The following is a 24,015-nucleotide window of genomic DNA, read 5'->3' as shown; positions in this document are numbered from 1 at the left end:
CCTCATCGTAAAATGGGGATTAAAGCTCTGAGCCCCCCATGGAACAACCTGATCACCTTGTAACCTCCCCAGCACTTAGAACAGTGCTTTGCACATAGTAAGCGCTTAACAAATACCATCGTCATCATCCTCTCCCCGTTAGCATCCTGCCTTGAAATTCGGCCCTAAATCCCTCTCCTCTAGGTCAAAGGAGCCAGACTTTTTGACATTCCCTCAAGGTTTAGTCTATAACTTTGACGCAATGTGAAAAGTGCAGACAGACATCAAAAATCCCGATTTCACTGTTCCGAATGACTTTATTGAACAATACTGATTTGTGACAGAAGCAGATTCATGGGCAACCTAACACACACTGCACATGTTTGGTCCTATGCACAACAACCACCACAAAAGAAGTCATAAAACTAGAAACTGGGGGATTTTTCAGTATGCCTTTGGAACCATCTTGGGCCCTCAATCTGGTTGAACTGACTGGCTTTGAAAACCACAGGACCTTCCCTTCACAACTCATTCTCTCCATTTCACGGTCTTCCTGTCCTCCCTGCGAGATTGTGAGCGCCTGGAGGGCAGAGATCATGTCCAGTACTTCTACTGTACTCTCCCAAGTGCTTAGTACAGTGTTTTGCCCACAGTAGGTGCTCAATAAATACTACTGGATTGACCAAAGGGAAGTGGGCAGTGAGTCACATGATTTTGTTGCAGAGCAAATTCTACCAAAGGGGAGGGGGAAAAAAACTCACACAAAACCAGAAGGCTTAGACCAGATATGGAGAGGGTTGTTGAAGTCAAGGATCATGTCTTCTAACTCTACTGAATTTTTCCACACATGTAGTACAGTGTTCTGCACACAGCAGGCACTCAATAAATACTAGTGACTGACTGATTGGGTGCAACTCGAGCTAGGCGGGTGATTCTGGAAAAGAGGTGGGCGATCGTTTTGCAATCTTGGCAAGTCTTCCCTGGGCCAACGGTGCTGACAAATTGTGGTGGCACAGGTCCACCTGCCCAGTAGGGCAGCTCTTTCCTGCCTCCAACCCGGTCTCAGGAACAGTAAGTAACTCCCACAAGTTACGGGTCTTAGGACTTAAGTCTCAGTGTGCTGGGAGGTTGTTATCTGCCCCCACGACTAGAACAGAAGGAAGGCGGAGCTGGTGGGGGAGGAAGCCACTGGCGCAGGGCCAGCCCAAGTACGGCCCATTAGCCATACCTTGCCAAATCTTGTTTTAGAGCAACCCATCTCCGAGAGTCGTCAAAGACAGACCATCTACTCAAAAATGATCGACTTTTGAAAGCTAAATAACCTTGACTTTCCTCAAAAGACACAAATGACAGCTTTTAGGAAGCAATGACGTGACATTTCTACTATTTTGGTCCTCAAAGCTTAATTAACGAAGCTAATGAGGACAGCCACTGTTTTCAATTTTTCACTCTGTCTCAGGCTCACTAGTTTTCTTACCCTGGAGGAAGCAAGGCTGCTGTGGGGAGACTGATGATTGTACTGTACTCTCCCAAGTGTTTAGTACAGCATTCTGAACATATTAAGTGCTCAGTAATTACCACGGAGAAATAATCAAAAAAATTCAACAATAGTTTGGAAGGAGAGACTTGTCTTCAAAAGTTTCAAACCCTTTCCCCACCCCTGCCAGGACCCAGACACCTCCTGCGGCCCCCACCCAACCCCAGCTGAACGCTGGGTGTGCTTACAACCAGAATCACAGAACCCTTTGGTTGCTGGAGAATTCCAGCTACAGCTAGCACTACTGAAATACAACTAGCTGCAAACACAGGTATGAGAGAGAAGATAGGAACTCTCTCCTTACCAAATGGACCCTTTTCATCCCTTCAGATAAGTCAACTGAGCAAACCCCAATTTGGACGGTCATTTTTGTTTACGGCAAGATAAAAATAAATCTTCACGAGGATTTTGAACATTTTCCAGCACTTCTATAAAATGCACACATACTAAAAAAAAAAAAGGTAGACTGAAAGGTTATGCCACTTGCACATATTAAACTTAAGTTCTTATGCCATGAAGACTTCCCTCCAATAAGAGCTTCTTACAGAGGTTTGGTTATCCCCACCCCCACCCCCCTCCTGAGCAGTTTTAGAACACCTTCTTTACTGCTGGGTCCATGAGACAGGTTTAGAACAGAAGAGCCCCCATGCTGCCAACTTCACTCTGTTCCTTTACAAAAATTTCAAAGTATTGGTAAATGATGGTGACGGCAAGCAAGATTCCAGTTCCAGACCCAATGGCGCCGAGGAAGTCCGCCAGGACCGAGAGGGCACCGATGCACAGCCCGCCGAACGCAGCAGCGGTGGGAATGTACCTGGGGAAACAGGTCAAGGGGAAAACTCGAATCAAAACCACCTCCAAATTTCTGTTGCTACTCTCTCCCACCCATCTTCAGCTACTCCAGGTTTCGCGCAGTCTTCCCAAAACCTTCCTCTCTTTGGATCATTAACTCACAGCCGGGTGCGTGAGCTGCTTTCCATCCTGGAAGTCGCAGGGATGGCCCAGCACAGGAACACCTTTCCAAGTTTCGAAGCACCCCAGAGACCAAGGAGGGTCGATAGGGTGGTTGATGGTCATGAAGAATTGCTATACATGGAAAGACTAGCCCCTAGGCACCGAGCCCAAAGGAAAGAACATCGAAAGAGTGAAGATGTGGGAAGATTTTTATCCTAGGAGGATTAAGATGTGGCCACTTTTTGGGTTTTGCATTTGGGGAGAAATCCACAGCTATGGCCACCGATGGCTACTCACCTATTGAGTTCATGCACCATGGAAGTTTCTCTGTGACCTCTCATCACCATTTGCTGTTCCTTTAGCTGCTTAGCAACCTAGATGCCACACACATCCAACAGAAGCAGAGATCAAGGAAAAAAAAAAAAGGAAAGTTTTACCAAGTAATATTTAGTACTTCCATGAAGTATATAAAGTCTTAGAAAAATCACCAGCTCATCTCCGACCCAAGCAGCCACTTCTTAATTTACCCTGTGGCATTGGGCTAGGCACAGAACTTAGCCTTGGTTTACCCATCTGAAAGTCTGAATAACTCCCATGTGACTCTAGAATATCTGAGATGCTTGGAAGAAAGAATTCCTAGTATTCATTCATGTTCTGGTTTCCTACTCTGAAGCAAAACTGATTTACACTCTTGGTACCCTCAGGATAGTTACTTAGTACCTTGTGGATACTGCCTGCCTCCCAATACAAATGCTTTAATATTGAATTTCCCTTTCGGGATTGGATTTATTTACTTACATCTTTAGCAGAGGAGCCAGAAACTTCAATCCAGGTCTTGGAAAAGAAGGCACATGAACCGAGCATGAACACTATGTACACGACTGCATGGACAGGATCTTCTAACACTGATCCAAAAGACTCAGGAGGGGACAGGTAATAGCAAAGCCCACCGACTGGATAAGCACGAGCAGGTCCTCCTGAGGAAGTATCCTGGAGATGACAATTTGGAAAAAAAACCAAACCCACATGGTAATTCATCAAAATTTAAGCAGGAAACCATTTAGGATAGATACTCTCGAAGTTTTGCACTGGTGGGTTTCAGGGTGGGAGAAAAATGGGACACAAAAAACAAAGAAAAACCGAAAACACCCCCCCCCCCCCAAACCAAAAAACAAACAAAAAAAGCACACCTCCTGCTGATAAGACAAAAGCCAATATATTTGGCCACACAATTCGTAACTCATCTGTTTACACTCTTGAAAAAAACAAAATACCTAAAGAGTGCAGCAATCGCCACACTGTTCAGAACAAGCAGAAAATATTAAGTCCAACAGACAGATACTTACAGACCAGGTGCCCAGAAGGCTAACCAATAAATTGCCACTGAAACGAGCAGAGAGCATCTGGGAGATGACGTACAGATTAGACACCAGGGCAGACTGAAGGATGATGGGAATGTTGGAGGTGTAGAAAAGCTTGATGGGATAGGTGTTGTACTGACCCCTGTAACGGGCCGACTTGATAGGCAGATCCACTCTGAAACCCTGAGAAATCAAAACAGTCCCTCATTATTATTCCTCTTGGCCCCTCGGTACCACCACAGAGCACATGCGGTTCTTGTAAAGCCACACAGCAATAATCCCAAAGGCCCCCTCGCCAGCAATCACACACATGGTGAAAACAATAGCCATAGGCCCTGGCTCAATCTTCTGTGAAAGCTCTTCAGCACTTAGAGGCCACCCAGACCCAGGTGAACGCTACTCTCTAATGGCCTTCACCACTGACTGCTTCGGGGAGAAGGGTGGGAAGGGAGGAAGGTGAATGCTAAATGCTTTCCCACCAAGTGACTTTTCAGCCTCTTCGCTTTCCACTTCATGGACCCTTAAAGAGATTAAATATAGGACTGTTTAAAGTCTAAAAATACTATCAGAATAAAGGCGAGTGCCTAGGACCCGGACATACATCTGGCGGCTATTATACAGCATTGTGGTTTGGAAGGCAGGGGCGTCGAAAGCGGCCTCTTTCAAGGTGAAGGTGTTTTCTGCCAAAGACACTGGAAAGTGTCAGTCTTTAGGCCACATATTCGCAACTGCTCTTTAGAGACTGCAAAAAGGCTCAAGCTTTTCGTGAGCCACATGAATTTTCTAATTAGATGAGGACTTGTGCAATGTTTTAGGGTGAGGTTTCTAGCATACCGGGATCCTACCTGAGAAAACTTTTAGACTTAATTTGGAAAGTAGTTCTGCCCTTGCTTACCCCCAACAGTTACTAATGATTCAATAGGAAGCACTTGTGAACATCTGGAAGGTAAATTGGGCTTTTTTGGATATGGACCACAATGTAAAGACTGGAATACCCATCTCAGGGGAAAAAAAAAAAGGCAAGGGAAACGTGCACTTGTTTCTGGAGCAACCCTAGTCTTTCTGATCGGGTAAAGAAGTGTCACTCGGACCAGTCAAGGGAACAAGATTAATTAAGCATTCAGAGAAGATCTAAGAGCTCCTGTTGCATGAAAATGGACTGCAGATCACTTCAACAAGTCTGATAGCAAATGAAACCCTGGATATTGGGATTTGGACTGACCTGGAAATAAATGACAACTGCAAAGACAAAGATGGTGGCAATCAGGTTCATGAGGTTGGGGAGGTTTTGGCGATAGAAAGCCTCACGGAGGGCGCGGACCTTATCGGTACGAGTAGCCAGCAGATGGAACAGAGCAATGATGGCTCCTTCAAATTCCATGCCTTAAAGAGAAGGAGTAGTTTAATTCACATCTTTCCAGTTAAAAAAAAAAAAAAAGAAAAAAAAAACGTATTCTGGACTTCTTCAAATCTTCTGCAGAAGGAATGGAAATTTTAAGTTGCCCAGACTATCGGTTCTTGCCTCAGGAGGAAGGAATGCCGTTTTGGCCTGAATTCCACGCAGACCAGTTATTTCATAAACTGACCAGAAAAACCTAAGCCACTGACAAGAAGTGCAGCTGGAGACGGAGAACATCTAGAACAGAGTACTGGTCCCACAGTGGAAGAGCTAATGATGGCAGCTCATCCCCCCAAAGTATAGGCTGTGCTCAGAAAAGTAGAATGCAGACCTGATCCAAGGGATTCAACTGAAATTCAATCCCCCTTCGGGTTAGGACAAATCAAGATAAGGCATCCACCACCGAATCCTCTTGATTTTTCCTTCATAACATCTCATGGATTCGCTCTGCCTTCTGCTCCTGCTGCCAAAGTCCTAACTCATCACCTCATGTCTGAATTACTTCGGGAGCCTCCTTGGGGCCTCAGCCTCTCCTTCCAACAGGCTACCCACTGAAGAAGCTACTCTTTCACCGGAATCACTGCATTTGCCCCACCTTGAATGATTGTGGGCAGGGAGTGTGTCTGTTGTTATATTGTACCCTCTCAAGCGCTTAGTACAGTGCTCTGAACACAGCAAGTGCTCGGTAAATACGATTGACTGACTTCTCTTAACTTGGCTAAAAGCTGTCTCTCCTCCAAACCTTCAAAAATCACTTCGTGAAAGAGGCAACGAGGCCTAGGGGAAAAGAGCACAGGACTGGGAGTCAAGAAACCTGGCTTTTAGTCTCACTTCTGTCACTTGCCTGTTGAGTGAGCTTGAGCAAGTCACTTATCTGAGACTTAGTTTCCTCATTCACAAAATGTGAATAACACCTGCTTTCCCCACCTCTTAGGCCACGATCCCCATGAGAGACAGGGAACGTGTCCAAACTGATGATCTTGCATCCAGCCCAGTGTTTAGCACACTGCTTGGCACATAGTGCTTGATATTATTATTACCAATTGGTCTCAGATTAATACCATTCACTCTAGTTACCCACTGTCACTACAAATCTCCTATGCATATATTCTTGCCTCTTGTATTTCCAAGAGCTAGGCCCCTGGCATTTACACAAACATAAAATTAGACCTAAATCAATCAATGGCATTTATCAAGCGCTTACTAGGTGCAGAACATTGTTCTAAGCGTTCGGGAGAGTACAATTCAACTCGTTCCCTGCCCAGAAGTGCACTGCATTTGTCCCACCTCCCTTGGTGGAGCTCCTCTGGGGCAGGGATTCTCACTTATTCTCTTTTGGTGCCTGGTAGTGCTCTGCCCAGAGTGGATGCTTTAAATACTTCTGATGACTAATGCACACACTGCTCTTTTTTGGGTCATAGACAAATTGGGCAGCATGAGAAAACTAAGGCAATTTTGGCATTTTCCCCTCAGTGCGAAAATCGATAGGCCCAATTCAATGGCCTATCAATTTTGAGACTATAGAAACACAAGGCCTCTGCGGGAAAGAAAATGCACACTCCCGCATGATTCAATGCCATTTAGTCACTACTGCTTCTCAAACCACAAGGTCCTTTTTAGTTCTGGTTTCTCTACTTTGTCTCGGACCCAAGCTAATCTCAGATGAGTCTTCAAATATATCAGAAGCAGGAAGCCAGCTGACGAAACAATAGGGCCACTTGATGATCCTGAAAGGTGCCTTTTAGGGATGGGAAAGGGCAAACCAAAGAGGCACGATGAACTTCTTTAGTCTGGTGCTTAATGAGAGATGTCCACACCCAAATAGCTTTTTTTTTTTTTTATAGCAGACAGGTCAGGGAATTGGACCATATCTGTGATGAGCACACCGGATGCTTTTGGTCAAAGTGGTATACTTAGTTGTAAGCAAATCACAGGAACCAGGTGGCATCCTCTAGAATCCTAAAGGACGGATGCAGAACTCTGCCAAAAGTGTCATCGATCATTACAAGCAGCCCCTGTACAGGAACTCTGGCAGATAGCCAAATTGACTCCTCATTTATAAAAACTGCTCCAGAGGTGATCCTGGTAATTATGCACTAGGGAGGAGTCTTACTTCTGTTCACAGCAAATTAATACACTCTATAATCAAGTTAGGGATCAGTGAGTTCTTTGAACCAATTGACTTCACTCAGGCTTACATTAAAGGCAAAAGGATTTGGAAAGAGGGGAGCGCAGACATTACTGCACAGTTAGTTCCCCCCAATGCATGTTTTGGATAGAACGCTGATGCAAAATTAAGAAGTGTTCATCTGATAACGTGCATCTGTCTGGGTGTGTATGTGTGATGGGAACAAGATGCTATGGCATGCACACACAATTTTTTTTTTTTTTTTTTTTTTTACAGAAAAGGTGCAGACACACACATAGTTTTGACAGATGGGTGTGCCCAACATTGTCTGTCAAGGACTTCACCCCCCACATTATCAGAGAACCAACTGTATTTAGATTTTTTCAAGGCTTCACATCCAAAGTGTGGAAAAAAAACTGAATAGTCATAGGATGGGAGGGTAGAAGATAAGAAGCACAAAGTAGGGATAAGACAGCCACTTTTCAGAATGGAGATGTAAGTAGTGGCGTACCCAAAGGATCAGTGTTACAACCAATTTTGGTTAACATCATCATCACCACTCGCATTTGTTGAACGGCCACATTCAATTATTTAGATGAGGGAATGTGCACAAACTCGTTAAGCCTGGGATGCCACTAAACTCTCCTGGGTGGTGAAATACCACGCAGACGGGCAATAAACTGCAGGGAGCCCCATAAAGCTGAGGGAGCGAGTGGGCCGAAAAAACACTAGGTTGCTGAGCTTTCCTGTGGGCAGGTCCAGGATCAGTCCCAGCAGGGCTAGTGCTTTGCTTCCAAGCGGACGTTGTGACGGCGACATTTTAATCCACGTGTCTGGCTCTGAGAGAGGAGCTCTTGTATATCTGTTCACCGCGCTCGGGAAGCGCGGGAGTTAGTGCACCTTTTCTGGTCCCTTGCAAACTGGGATGAGCACTGCTCGGACACCCATGGTTAACAGGGGAATGGCCCCCAGCCAACAGGACACACATTCGAGTTGCTTTTGCAACAGGGGTGACAGTTTGCGCTGAGACATCCACACGCTTTAGCCGGGTCCTCCCCGTGCCCAGCAGCACGCGTTGCTAGACGGCCGGCGGGAAGAACGGGGGCAGTCTGTGGTCACAGAGTAGACTCTCCCTGAGACCTCGACGGAAGTAAACACCACTGTGCCCACTGCCAGTTCATAAGCTACCACTGAGTGTGATATTCAGATGGACTTAGTACGGGTCAGGGGAGCATTCCCACTTTTTGGCAAAAACAACGGGAAAAGTGAGATCTGGGGACAACCAATCCATGGGGACAACCAATCCAAATTACAATCAAGAGATGATGGGCTCTGAGCTCTTAGTCATGACTTAGGAGGAACTGTTGACTGTTCTTTTAAATCAGTCAAATGATCAGTAGCACCTCCAAGAGATCAAGCAAATGCTGAGCATTATCAAGAAGGGGACGGAAAACAAAGCCCTCAAAAGGCATGGTTTTGCCACCACCTACTCCCTCCAAGGTACGCTTGCATTTGAAATACTGCGTGCCATTCTGGTCGCTGCCCCTTAGGAAGGATCTCTCAAAGCTGGACAGAGGAGGAGGGCAACCAAGTGAAACTTAGGGCTCTTCAGTCTGGAAAGACTTGGGCTGAGAGTGGATGTGATCAAAGTCTACACAACCATAAAAGCTGTGGACAAGGCAAATGAAGAATTGCTTGCCAATTCCCCAGCAGCAGGAGGAGACACATATCCAAACATGGTAGGTTCCCCCAGCTGGTGGTAGGCAGATTAATGGTACTCATTGAGGGCTTAGTCTGTGCTGAGCACTGCACTAAGCATTTGGGAGAGTAAGCGTATGGAATTTGCTACTCCATCAGGTGACGCAGGCCAAAACATATCCGAAGGCTTGAAGGGAGTTTGAATAAATTCACAGATGAGAAGTGCATAATGGGTTACTAGAGGGAAAGTTAGGGATATTAGAGGACAGATGCGAGGAGGGCAACCACTCCTGGAGAGGAGACCCTGGGCTAGATGGACTGTTGGCAGGTCCAATATAATGGCATTACACACGGTCTTACGCTTCCTCTAGAGACGAGCAATGCTTCTCCTTAGCTAACTAAACTGACTGTCGATGACCGCACCAGGGACTCCCCTCCCTACAGGACAGGGCCTTAAGTTTCCTGGCTAGCCATAGTTTGCAATTTTTACAAAGTTGAGGTGGAATTAGCATTACCCAAATGTCCACAACTACCTACGTCTTTCAATGGTACTTTTTTCTGGTGGCTGGTAATATCTGAAAAGCCCTGTACTTCAACTCTCTTCTTGTACTCTGGGCAGAGTACTTGGAAGCGGTGAAATGGAGACTTAGAATACCCACCAAAGCCATTCAGAATTCAAGCGCAGTGCCAAGGTTCTTACCTCTGCCAGTGTTGACTGTCGTGGGACTGAATGCCTTCCACACAATGGTTTCACAGATGTTGGTGGCAATGAAGAGAGAGATTCCAGAGCCCAGGCCATACCCTTTTTGCAGGAGCTCATCCAGAAGAAGGACGATCAGTCCAGCAACAAAAAGCTGCAGGGGCAAATTATGAACAAAAATCAGGGATGGATTATCTAGGGGCATGGACCATAGGCTTCACTTGCTCTCTGGTGGTTGACAGTCCTGTAGTTCAATTTCCCTCCCCGCGTCTCCGGGGGGGGGGCTAATCCGTGGTCCTCGCCTTTGCCTTCTATGAGATCTGGACGACGGTTTCTTGAGGAGGAGGAGGAAAGGTGAGGAAAGTATGTGTGTGGGGGAAATCTACTAATTACCTGAATGGTGATAAGCAGACAGATCCCAGCCCCCATTTCAGAAGGGTCGCCATACATTCCCGTCATTACATACACAATAGATTGGCCAATCGTGATGATCATGCCGAACACTGCAAAAGAAAACAATATAGGACCATGGAGATTATGAGCGTGGCACAGGAAAGTTGAGTGTGCAGTAGTACAAGCCTATCTTTATGCCATCTCACAAAAGGAATTCATACTTCCTATATTCACTTTTACTATTCAAAAGGGAACTGAACTCGGGTAGTCAGTGGGCTGGGGTGGGGGAGGGGAAAAGAACAAGTAACTGTCTAGCAAAGGTGGGTTTTGTGGAGGGTGAACAGCAGTTACCGTGACCCTTTTATCTTCTGGATTTGGTGGGAAGAGAGAAGGCGGACGGGAAGTCTAACTCTGCAATAGAAAGGATGCCTCCCCTCCCACCACCCCACAGACACTGGGTTAGCACTGGCTTAATCCTGGGGGGCAAGTTAGAAGAATGTGGGCTGGACCCGAAGGGGCCACCAATTTAGGTCCCCATGCCACATCCCATCATCCGATGATTTTCTGGATAATGGCATTTGTTAAGCACTTACCGTGCATTAAACACTGTTCCAACTGCTACAGCAGATACAAGTTAATCACGTTGGACACAGTCCCTGTCCCACATGGGGCTCAAAGTCTAAGTAAGAGGGAGAGCAGGTATGGAACTTCCATTCTACAGATGAGGAAACAAGCACAGAGAAGGTGGGACTTGCCCAAGGTCACAGCAGGCAAGAAGCAGAACCAGGATTAGAACACAGGTCCTCTGATTCCCAGGCCCATACTTGTTCCACTAGGCCATGCTGCTTCTGGTCCAAAAGGCAGGCCCAGATCAGAAGAGCTACAGGGTTGGGTCCAACTCCATGCCAAGCCCAGAGCGGGATAACAATAATAATGATGGTATTTGTTAAGCTCTTACTATGTGAAAAGCACTGTTCTAAGCACTGGGGTAGATACAAGCTAATCAGGTGGGACACACTACCTGTCCCATGTGGGGCTCATAGTCTTAATCCCCATTTTACAGATGAGGTAACTGAGGCCTAGAGAAGTGAAGTGACTTGCCCAAGGTCACACAGCAGGCAAGTGGCAGAGCAGGGATTAGAACCCAGATCCTTCTGACTCTCAGGCCCGTATTCTATCCACTAACTAGGCCTCACTCTATCAGCAAGGTCATGGTTCCACTGGCTAAAAATATGCATCCAAATTCCAATTCACAAACTTGTTGGTTGGTCACGGGAAAAGTTCCCATTACCAACTTTGTTACTTTTCATATTTCTTTATTTGCTGCATCAATGCTACGTTGGTTTAACAGATGCTTTCCTTTTTGAAGCCCATCTCCTCGTTTTTTGTATCTTTGGTACGTGTCCATTGCCGAAACCATGGAACTTCTTGCCTTTGTTGTAGACTTACTCTGGTATAATATTAGGTTCTATGTGGTGATGAATGACAATGAAGACCTTTCTTAGTCTCCCCTCGCCATTTCATCATTACCATTTATCGGCTTGACTTTACAACACTAGCCTCCTTTATGACACAAGTTCTGTTTACTGCCTACAGTAGAGTACTTCATTGGAGCCAAGACAGACACAACGACCTTCCCTGATAACTGGTGATCCGGTACTTCTGTCCCACTCATCCCCCTCGAACCCCACATCCCAGCATCATCCACTCCATCCTCCTGCCCCTCCTTGAACACTCTCCTGTCCCTCCTTCCAAAATTTGCATCTTGCTTCCCTCCATCTCCCTACGTGACTGGTAGGCTCGTTGTGAGCAGGGACCGGGTCTACCACCTCTGTTATATTGTACTTTCCCAAGCAAATAATACAGTGCTCTGCACACAGTAAATGCTCAATCAATCAATCGTATTTATTGAGCGCTTACTGTGTGCAGAGCACTGTACTAAGCGCTTGGGAAGTACAAGTTGGCAACATATAGAGACAGTCCCTACCCAACAGTGGGCTCACAGTCTAAAACAAACAAACAAAACTCAACAAATATGACTGATTGGCACTGCTTTTTGATTTTTTTTTTTTTTAATAGGGCACATTTCATGGCCGGGCTGATACCTCCTTCAGCTCCAGCTCCCTCCCTTCACCGGGACCACTTCAGTTACAGGAATAGGACAAGCTGCATCAGCTGGGGCACCACAGATCAGGGGAGCAGGGAAGGGAGGGTTATCTGATCACCAGATGGAATCACCAGGGAGGGTCAACCCTTCTAATGAAGCAGAAGTCAGCTTTCCTACGGTGGAACCTCTCTGAGCCAAGGTACATTTAACGTAGCTACGTGTACCCTATTTTAACCCAAATTACTCAGAATCGTGTCTGACCTTGGTTATGGAACTAATCCCGCCACGAGAAAATTGGTTCCAAAGTATTTCAAGTTAAGGCTCAGTTTTCGGGAGCCAGTTGATATAAATTTGTGTATTGCCTGGGCGAAAAATATCACATCAAATACTACACACTTGTTTCTATTTTAAATTTGCTCCAGTTTTAGGTCCTCCCAACACTGCCCTCTTGAGGGAAGAGATAGGACACGGCTGAAAGATGTGAAGCAGCCATTTCAATGTGTACGATTTATAGCCAAACTGCATTTTAGCTGCAATATACTACCGAGTCAGGTTACATAATAAGCTACTGGTCTTCAGTATTACCATCAACTATCGATGAGCACGAGTACCAATAAAAAATGAGCGGCTATCAAATATTAAATCAACACAGATTGAGGGCTGCCAATTTTTTGAATCACAGGACCTCTTTTACTAGTCTAACTTGTTCCCACCACAGACATCTCCCAACTTCCTAAATGCTGAGTGATCTAACGTTCAAGCGCTGGAATTAAAAAAAAAAATTCTCCCTCCTACTTTGTGAGCCCCACGTGGGACCTGATTATCTTGTATCTACCCCAGCATTTAGCACGTGCTGGGGTACAGCAACCACCGCAATTAATCCTCCGACCCGTTTCCTGTCAAGTTCTGATCCCCCAGTTTTATCCTGGGAAGTTGTATTTCTACTGTTCATTTGGGAACATTTTCCCTCACTTACACTTCTGCGCTCCATTAAAGAGAGCACGATCTTTTGGGGTGTCGCCAACTTCAATTATCTTTGCCCCAGCCAGCAGCTGCATGATCAGGCCAGAGGTAACAATGGGTGAAATGCCCAGTTCCATTAGTGTCCCTGGGAGAAAGAAGACAAGATGAAACATTTTTGTTATCAGTTAATAAGCCATCTATTATAGCCACCATTTTCAGGGAGCTCTGGGCTGGTGAAAGTGGATTTTCTCCCCACTTCTACCTCGGGGTGGGGGGGGGAGGCACATATCTCACACACCCGCCCCCCCACCCCGACACACACATTATGAGTGGGGTTTGGAAACGCATGAGTACCACTACCTGAAACAGAGAAAAATACTCTTGAATACTGTGAAGTTTAATTTGATTCATTCTGGTCAGCTTGCCAGACAATGTCTCATTCTGTTAGAGAATTACATGGTCTCCAGGCAGATTGTTTCATTTAAATTCACCATAACAGATTCATGCTGGTTTTGTTGAGATAAGAAAGGCTCACCTCTTCATTCATTATTAAAAGGATAACATTCAAATACTTTCTGAGAATGGGAATGGGCAACTATAGAAATATATAACAGTTATGAATACATCTCTACTTTCCATTGTGCTAAAAACTGTACCACTGATACTCAGAGGAATTTAAGAAAAAGTTAATCCAATACAATATCAACATTAGCACACAAAATAACCCAAGCCGGTAATTGGAGAGAGATTACATAAATCACCATAGATTTTAGGGTTGTATGCATAACCTAGAGATAAGAAAAAGATGTAGCTAAGAAATTACTCACTCTCTTGTTATAGGCTATCTTATCAAAATACGTTTGAGGCAAAGGTAAAAATTTTGCCACTTCTGAGAATATATTTAAGGCACATTGCTTTTGTTCTGTGTATTTTGGACCTTTGATATGCACCTTGTCATGAAAAACTGTGCACACACATTCCCCAAACGTGATTTTTAATGCTTAGGGGTTGGCCCTGGAGATCTGGCAAGTTAACTCAATGGAGAGTATTTCTGCTCCAATCACTGTTCACTCCTTGTCTGTTAGTGGTCTGAACCACATATAAAGCCCAAACCTGGGATTTAGTTGAATTAGATAGGAGATAATTCTGCTCCACACCCAAACCCCCCCACCAAATTGGTTCAATACCTCTGTTTGAGGCAAGAATCACTCTCATCCAATAGAAAGGATCAGCTGAGTCTGATGACATGATACCAAAGAGAGGAATCTGGAAAGAAAAAAAAAAAAGGAATTATATAATATTGTCTAACTCCTATTGTTTTCTCTTAAACGAAGAGTTTAACTAGTTTTGATCACTTACCTGGCAGCACACTAAGAAGATGAAGAGTGTGATAGCAGTCCATAGCACTTTCTCCTTAAACTGAATCTGAACCAAAAGAGAATGACATGGAGTTAAAGCATGGTTGAGATTAAGCTGGCACTGCAACAATCCTCCTTTCAAAGAAATATCCTAGATCAGTCGTTTCAACTGTCAGGTTCATCATCATCCTAGACTTTAGTAAACTTATCACAAATCACCCCACTGAAAGAGTTAATGTGACAAGTTTATTTCACACCTCTACATCTATTTTAGAATGCATTTCTGTTTATTACCTCACAATTCCCATCGAAAGTGGGTTAATATCTGCAGAGGGTAAGTGATCTTTTTTGTTCCCCCCTCCAGATGAGATTTTTTTTTTTCCCCTACTGAAAAATTGGGGGAGCCAAAATTGCAACCTAATACCAAGGGCCAACCTAACACAAGTGGGACTGCGACGTACATTAGGGGATCCACGTATCACTAGCTCGCTCTCTAAGTCTGGCCCACGGAACCACGATATCAGCATACCCATCTGATACATCTTGGGACTTTTCCATCCTCCAGCCATCTTCCCCACACCCAAAATCCCCAGAGCTCATACAGGTTGTAGTACTGGACCAGTAGCGTGCCCAGGTAGCAGCGGTCAAAAGGGGGACACAAGCCAACTATGCTAAACTGGAACCAAAAGATCCAGCGACAAATCACCTGTATTGTTTGCTCAATCAGACCCTCTTGGGATTTGTAAATCTAGATCCGCCTCTTACAGATACAGCTACAATAGAACCGTGTATCGGGTGAGTTCTGAGTCGGCTACTGTTATCATGCTGCCTCTCTGTATCTGTTCCCACACCAAAAAGATTAAATAATTTCAGCGACACAAACTATTCAGATGCGGAAATTCTCTTTACTCCCATATGCTGGCATAGCATGGGACACGCTTACCAAGGGCACGGTACGAAGAACCTTCCTCTCGTGCCCATAACAGAAAATAGTGGAATCGAGATAACAGAGAAGCTGTGTGACCTAGTGGAAAGAGCTCAGGCCTGGGAGCCAGAGGACTTGGGTTTTAATCCTGGCTCTGCCAACTGCTTGCTGTGTGAGCTTGGGCACATCACTTCACTTCCTCTGTGTCTCAGTTTACCCAACTGTAAAATGGGAAATACCAGTTCCCGCCGCTGGCCTCCCGGTCCTCACTTAAACCATGAGCCCCAGGTGGGACAGGGACGGTGTCTGACCTGATTAACGTGGATAATAATATTTATTCATTCATTCACTCATTCATTCAACCGTATTTATCGTGCGCTTACTGTGTGCAGAACACTGTACTAAGCGCTTGGGAAGTACAAGTTGGCAACATATAGAGACGGTCCCTACCCAACAGCGGGCTCACAGTCTAGAAAGAGGGAGACAGAAAACAAAGCAAAACATATTAACAGAATAAAATAGAATATGTAAATATGTACAAGCAAAATAAATAGAGTAATAAATCCGTACAAACATATATACAGGTGCTGTGGGGAGGGGAAGGAGGTAGGTGGGGGGATGGGGAGGGGGAGAGGAAGGAGGGGGCTCAGTCTGTGCTATGTGCCAGGCACTGTTTTAAGCGCTGGGGTACGCACAAGGTAATAATAATAACGGTATTTGTCAAGCGCTTACTATGTGCCAAGCACTGTTCTAAGCGCTGAAATCAGGTCGGACACAGTCCCTGTCCCGCCTGGGACTCCCAGCCTTAACCCCTATTTTACTGGTGAGGTTACAGAAGTAAAAAGTGCCTTGCCCAAGGTCACTGTATCTACCCTAGTGCTTGTGCTTAACTAAAACCATAACAACAGTATTAGACCTTGACCTAATGAAATCAACACCATTTCAGGCTGAATTCGCATAGAAACTAGGAGTAACTTTCACAAGTATCAAAAATATTATAGTAACCAATATTTTCCTAAATCCCAGGATTAAGTATGCGGTTAGTTCTTGCTTATTGGGCACTCCGATGATCCAGTTTGGGGATTATGCAGGCCCCCGTTCTCCTCATATCTCTTTTCTTGGCCACTTCACTGATCATTTGCATGTTCACCAGAAGGTGAGAAGGGGAAATAAGTTGAAACTCAGATTGTTCAGGTGATTCTTTTGCATTGCTCTGGTACAAGGACTGATGATAGCAGTGCTCACAGGCTAAATCAGTGGTATTTATTGGACACTGACTGTACGCAAAGAGCTGTACTAAGGGCTCGGGAGAGTACAACACAACAGAGTTGGAAGAAACGTTTCCCAAAATGAATTAAAATGACCTGAGGATTTTCAGTCATTGATATTATCCCGCATTACTGAAAAATGGAGTTGGCTACAGTTAGGACAACATAGGAATCAGTCACCAGGGTAATATGATTATTTGAACAAGTCGTATGTGTTGGACAATAAACATTCTGCTTTTTTAAAAATACTGTTTTGAGAAGTACAGCCAAAATTGTAGTTGAGCTTTACCACACTTCAGCCTGCGATCCCAGAGATCTACTTAGAAGTTCACATTTTTTTTTTTTTTGCTAGTTTTAGAAAAGTCTGCTCTCTATGCCAGAGAGGCAGCAATGCCTCAGTTCTTCCTACTATTAAAATAGGATGGCAGAGTAGGACCGTGCTTAGGTTACCTCCACTCTCGATCTTCATTCACCATTCTCTGATGCGGAAACAATTTGCTTAGCCCACCCTACTTTGATTTCATCTCTTTTGCAATTCAGAGGAATATGGATTAGAACTGAATTGCGACATTCTGGAGGGGGCTTTCAATTCTTTTGTGCATTTTTGAAGCGCCACACTTGAAAACTCTACTGAAATTTCCCCACAATTTATAACGGACGGAGCCCGACCCTTCAAACTTTGCTTCAGGGAAAAACAAACGAGCATTTTCATCATTTTTAATCTTCACCCTCGGCCCAGGTTTTCCCTGGAACCTAAGGCCAACTCGACCTCTTGGGAGGGCTATGAATAATCAATCAATCAATCGTATTTATTGAGCGCTTACTGTGTGCAGAGCACTGTACTAAGCGCTTGGGAAGTCCAAGCTGGCAACATATAGAGACAGTCCCTACCCAACAGTGGGCTCACAGTCTAGAAGGGGGAGACAGAGAACAAAACCAAACACACTAACAAAATAAATAGAATAGACAGGTACAAGTAGAGTAATAAATATGTACAAACATATGTACATATATACAGGTGCCGTGGGGAAGGGAAATATGAAGATGAATAGCTTACCTTTCTCTCTGGCTTTTGAATTTCTGGCAGGATGACGCAGAAGGGCTTGATAACTTCTAGAAATTTAACTGCCGGACAACAAAAACGTAGACTGTGAGCCCGTTGTTGGGTAGGGATGGTCTCTATCAATCAATCAATCGTATTTATTGAGCGCTTACTGTGTGCAGAGCACTGTACTAAGCAGCAGGAGAAGCTGCAGGAGAAGCAGCGTGGCTCAGTGGAAAGAGCACGGGCTTTGGAGTCAGAGGTCATGGGTTCGAATCCCAACTCCGCCATATCTCTGCTGTGTGATCTTGGGCAAGTCACTTAACTTCTCTGGGCCTCAGTTCCCTCATCTGTAAAATGGGGTTTAAGACTGTGAGCCCCACGCGGGACAACCCGATCACCCTGTATCCTCCCCAGCACTTAGAACAGTGCTTTGCACATAGTAAGTGCTTAACAAATGCCAATTATTATTATTATTATTATTAAGCGCTTGGGAAGTACAGGTTGGCAACATATAGAGACAGGCCCTACCCAACAGTGGGCTCTATTGCCGAACTGTGCTTTCCCAGCGCTTAGCGCAGTGCTCCGCACACAGTAAGCCCCCTTTTAGACTGTGAGCCCACTGTTGGGTAGGGACTGTCTCTAGATGTTGCCAACTTGGACTTCCCAAGAGCTTAGTACAGTGCTCTGCACACAGTAAGCGCTCAGTAAATACGATTGATTGATTAAATACGACTGAACGAATGTAGAACGGTTCAGGCCCGATTAAAGCTCCCCAGTCTCCCCCACCCCTCCACCCGACTCATTCGAGATCATCATCATCATCAATCGTATTTATTGAGCGCTTACTATGTGCAGAGCACTGGACTAAGCGCTTGGGAAGTACAAATTGGCAACATATAGAGACAGTCCCTACCCAACAGTGGGCTCACAGTCTAAAAGGGGGAGACAGAGAACAAAACCAAACATACCAACAAAATAAAATAAATAGGATAGATATGTACAAGTAAAATAGAGTAATAAATATGTACAACCATATATACGTATATACAGGTGCTGTGGGGAAGGGAAGGAGGTAAGATGGGGGGATGGAGAGGGGGACGAGGGGGAGAGATATGCGAGATGAGGCGCCGAAAGGAAGCTTTCTTCTTAAGGAAAAAAAAAAAAAGGATTGGGGTTCATCCAGGGAGCGTAAAGAAGCTGCCCAAATAGAAAGGCCTTGAAAACGGGAGGATGACGTGTCAGATCCAACCGTCGGCCCGAAGCTCTGGCCGAGCTGAGGGAAAGGCCGCCCTCCCGCCCGTCCCCCGCCTTCCCCGAGGAGAGCCGCGGGAGCTGAGGAAACGGGCGCCTGAAGGAGGGCACGGTACTCACTCCCCATGGCGGCGGCCGACGTCCGCGCCTCGGCCGCTGGCTCCGGGAAAGACACGTCAGTGGTAGCGGCGCGGCGCGGCGGAGGGGGAGCCGGGAGGGAGGGGGGCCTTTCCGCTTCCTGCCACGCGCTCCGACCTCCCCTTCAGCCACCAATTCCGCCAGCCGCTCGGGGCGACTACGACTCCCGGCATGCCACAGGGCGACTACGACTCCCGGCATGCCGTGGGCGGAGATGGGGTTGGGGGGCCTGTTCGCGTTGCATGCTGGGATCCCCAACCCTTCGCCCTTCCATTTTAAAGACCCGGGCGAGGGCTCCGTTGCGACGTGGTTTCTTCTAATAATAATGGCATTTGTTGACCGTTTACTATGTATCGAACGCTCCCTCTGCCCACATCCGCCAAGCTAGCTCTCTTCCTCCCTTCAAGGCCCTACTGAGAGCTCACCTCCTCCAGGAGGCCTTCCCACACTGAGCCCCCTCCTCCCTCTCTCCATCCCCCCCCGCCTTACCTCCTTCCCTTCCCCACAGCACCTGTATATATGTATATATGTTTGTACATAGTTATTACTCTATTTATTTTACTTGTACATATCTATTCTATTTATTTTATTTTGTTAGTATGTTTGGTTTTGTTCTCTGTCTCCCCCTTTTAGACTGTGAGCCCACTGTTGGGCAGGGACTCTCTCTATATGTTGCCAATTTGTACTTCCCAAGCGCTTAGTGCAGTGCTCTGCACACAGTAAGTGCTCAATAAATACGATTGATGATGAGCGCTGTTCCAAGCGCTGGGGGAGATACAAGGTCTCAGGCTGCCCCACGAGGTGCTCACAGTCAATCAATCAATCGTATTTATTGAGCGCTTACTGTGTGCAGAGCACTGTGCTAAGCACTTGGTACAGCGCTCTTCACCCCCATTTTCCAGATGAGGGAACTGAGGCCCAGAGAAGTCAAGTGACGTGCCCAAAGTCACCCAGCTGATCAGTGGCGGAGCGGGATTAGAACCCACGACCTCTGACTCCCAAGCCCGGGCTCTTTCCACTAAGCCACCTTGCTCCGGTCCTCCCCCCACCCCCTTCTCAAGGCTCCACACTCAAAAATAAAAATGAGAAAAGCACCGATGATCTGATTTGAGAACTGATTTGACGATGAAAAATGAAGAAACATAAAAAACTGATGATCCGACCAGAGAACTGATTTGAGGATCAAAAATCACGCGTGGAAAGTTGACGAAATGACATATGGGCCGTTCTGAGTGAAAGCCAGCGTGCGGTTATCCGAACTGCGCTCCTGTGGCCATTTGTCATCCTCTTGGTACCACAATACGTCAGAAAGCATGAGGGAGATGATTGTGCTGAAGGTTCTGCCTGGCAGGGAGCTGTTAGCTCGCCGTTTGGCTTCTAACACTTTCAAGGTCAGCCTGGCTCCTGTACTTTCCCAAGTGCTCAGTACAGTGTCCTGCACACGGTAAGCACTCAATAAATAAAATACCATTGATTGATTAAAATCTCTGGTTGGGATTCCTCTCAGGGCCTGGTCTTCCTTGAAAGTCTGCTGCCTGCTGGCCTAGTGGGATTTTTCTTTTATGATATTTGTTAAGCTCCTCCTCCTCCTCCTCCTAATAATAATTATGGTATCTGTTAATCGCTTACTATGTGCCAGGGACTGTACTAAGTACTGGGGTGGATACAAGCAAATCGGGTCAGACAAAGTCCCTGTCCCACATAGGGCTCACAGTCTCAATCCCCATTTTCCAGATGAGGGAACTGAGGCCCAGAGAAGTGAAGTGTCTTGCCCAAGGTCACACAGCACACAAGTGGCAGAACCGGAATTGGAACCCATGACCTTCTGACTCCCAGGCCTTTGCTCTATTCACTACACTGTGCTTGTGCCAGGCTCTGTAAGTGCTGGGTTAGATTCAAGCTAATCAGGTTGGACATAGTCCATGTCCCACATTGGCTCAGAGTATTACTCCCCATTTTACAGATGAGGTAATTGAGGCACGAAGAGGTGAAGTGACTTACCCAAGGTCACACAGCAGGCAAGTGGCGGAGCTGGAAACTCTAGACCATAAGTTCGCTGTGGACAGGGAATGTGTCTGTTGATTGCTGTGTTGTACTTTCCCCAAGCACTTTGTACAGTGCTCTGCTTAAGAAATGCGACTGAGTCTATCTGAATCCCAGGCCCGTGCTCTATCCACTCAGCCTCGCTGGTTGGACTGGTGCCTGCACACCCCTAGACTTGAGTCCTTGATGGGTTCATGTTTTGCTGATATTACTGGGGGGCCTCTAAACGCCATCCTTGACCCAAAGGGTGACTGAAACTAGCCCTGTCTTCTCAGGATCTTAAGGCCTAGGAGAATGCTCTTAGAGGCTCTAGTGGGCACAGGAAAAAAATCTAGAAAACTTGGTCATAAAAATGGGCAGGGGTACAGAAAGGAAAGATTTCTGGACCTTGTCCCCATACCCCCCCAAGAGTGAACAAGATCACCTCAGGGGGGATGGGGTGAAAAATGAAAGAGGAAAAGGGAAAAAACTCACCTCTGCTTCTGTCCAGGGGTGACATGGACCAACCTAACCAGGGCTACCAAAGCCAACCAGTCAGCAGGGCAGAAGTGGCTGTTAGCTACCCTGGCTGACTGGGCCGTGAAAGAATGGGGCTTTCCAACAGCAGAAAACACAGAGTTCTTTCTGGCTGTACTGGAAGCTCTTAGCCATGCATGGCTCTCCATAGTCAGTACATCTCCTCTTTCCTGTTGCTCCCCTGGGTCAGAGTGGGCATGGCTGAGAGATCCACTCACACACCATCCCAGCAGAAGGAGGGCTATGTTAGGCTTTTCAGGTGGTGGGATGGAAAGCCCAAATTTGTGACCACTCCACCTATTTAGGTTGTCTGGTTACAGCACCGTACTGGTCTCGGGAACCATCTAGGGCTCTGGATAATAAAAACAAAATAATAATAGTGACAACAATAACTGCGGTATCTGTTCTTGTCTCGTGCTGTCGAGTGGCCTCTGACCCATAGCGACTCCATGGAAACATCTCTCCCAGAATGCCCCCACCTCCTGATTTCTATCCTCGGCACCTAGGTGTGTATTCATTTATATAGTCAATTATTCAGCTATTTCATCAAGATACCTTTGCATTTTTACCTATTATATCTTTGTTCTTCCTCCTGCGCCCACTATCTGTCAATCCATTTTGTCTGTCTGTCTCCCCCTGGGATCGTGGGTCGTACTTTCCCAAATGCCTGGCACAGCAATTCGCACTCAGTAGAAGCTCAATAAGCACTATCGATTGATCCATAACAACACAAATCCCACAGATACCTCTGCTGTTTGATTTTTAGATCAGCTGAATCGTAATAATTGTGGTATTTGTTAAGCGCTTACTCTGGGCCCAGCACTGCACAAAACGCTGGGGTAGATAGAAGATCATCAGGTTCCATACGGGGGCTCACGGTCTAAGTAAGAGGGAGAATAGGCACTGGATCCCCATTTTGCAGGTGAGGGAACTGAGGCACAGGAAATCATTTTTTCTCATCCATTTAACATTGATAATCACTCTAGTAGTTAAAACAACTCCCCAAGTTGAAGATTATGGTATTTCTGTTCAGCGCTTACTGTGCCAGGCGCTGTACTAAGCGCCGGGGTAGATACAAGCTAATCAGGTTGGACCCAGTTCATGTCCTTCAGGGGACTCATAGTCTTAAACCCCATTTTACAGATGAGGAAACTGAGGCCCAGAGAAGTGACTTGCCCAAGGTCACACAGCAGACACCTAGTGGAGCCGGGATTAGAACCCAGGTCTTTCTGACTCCCTTGCCCGTGCTCTATTCACTAGGCCATACATTTGCCCCCTCAGGCGAAAGGGTCCCAGAAGGCATTTGAGCTTGGAGGGGAGAAGTGAAAGTGGCTCTTAGACAAATAGTAATAGTAAAAATAATAATAATAATGGCATTTAATAAGCACTTACTATGTGCAAAGCACAGTTCTAAGCGCTGGGGAGATTACAAGGTGATCAGGTTGTCCCATGGGGGGCTCACAGTCTTAATCCCCATTTTTACAGATGAGGTAACTGAGGCACAGAGACGTCAAGTGACTTGCCCAAAGTCACATAGCTGACAACTGGCGGAGCCAGGATTTGAACCCATGTCCTTTGACTCCAAAGCCCCTGCTCTTTCCACTGAGCCATGCTGCTTCTGAGGTCATGACCTATTTTGCCTAAAAGGTAGAGCAACCCCTGCTTGAAGGGAATAGACCAGCCTGCAGCTGCCCAACCACCTCCTACCTACCATACCATGGAGGAGCAGCATGGCCTAGTGGATAGAGCACCGGCCTGGGTTCTAATCCCACCCTACCACCTATCTGCTGTGTGACCTTGGGTAAGTCACTTCTCTGGGCCTCAGTTACCTCATCTTTAAAGTGTGGATTAAGACTGTGAGTCCCATGCGGGACAGGGACTGTGTCCAACCCGATTTCCTTGTAATCGCCCCAGCACCTAATATGGTGCCTGGCACATAGTAAGCGCTTTACAAATACCATAATAATAATTATTATTATGGCTGAAATTAGAACAGGAGCCAAAGTTCAATAGAGCTTCTGAGCCTAGTTTGAGTTTTGCTAATAGTGATGTCCATGATTATGATGATGGTATTTGTTAAGCACTTTCTATGTGCAAAGCACTGTTCTAAGCGCTGGGGTAGATACAGGGTAATCAGGTTGTCCCACATGGGGCTCACAGTCTTCATCCCCATTTTACAGATGAGGTAACTGAGGCACAGAGAAGTTAAGTGACTTGCCCAAAGTCACACAGCTGACAGTTGGAGCCGGGAT

At 46.0% G+C, this 24,015-nt stretch overlaps 1 protein-coding gene across 1 annotated transcript; it reads right to left on the bottom strand.

The window, feature by feature from the left end:
- Positions 1 to 273: 273 nt before the first annotated feature.
- SEC61A1 (SEC61 translocon subunit alpha 1) lies at positions 274 to 19,258 on the bottom strand. Its single transcript, XM_038772418.1, has 12 exons — positions 19,187 to 19,258; positions 17,828 to 17,895; positions 14,579 to 14,644; positions 14,407 to 14,485; positions 13,233 to 13,364; positions 10,150 to 10,259; positions 9,757 to 9,910; positions 5,054 to 5,214; positions 3,817 to 4,014; positions 3,269 to 3,460; positions 2,768 to 2,844; positions 274 to 2,330 (listed from the first exon to the last, which is right to left on the bottom strand). Exons 1-12 carry the CDS (start codon positions 19,191 to 19,193, stop codon positions 2,144 to 2,146), a joined length of 1,431 nt encoding a protein of 476 aa, XP_038628346.1. The 5' UTR covers positions 19,194 to 19,258; the 3' UTR covers positions 274 to 2,143.
- Positions 19,259 to 24,015: the final 4,757 nt, after the last annotated feature.

Source organism: Tachyglossus aculeatus, chromosome X1 (genome assembly GCF_015852505.1).
Source record: "Tachyglossus aculeatus isolate mTacAcu1 chromosome X1, mTacAcu1.pri, whole genome shotgun sequence".
Lineage (NCBI taxonomy): Eukaryota > Metazoa > Chordata > Mammalia > Monotremata > Tachyglossidae > Tachyglossus > Tachyglossus aculeatus.
Note: the sequence above shows the minus strand (reverse complement) of the source record. Positions and strands in the feature narration are given on the sequence as shown.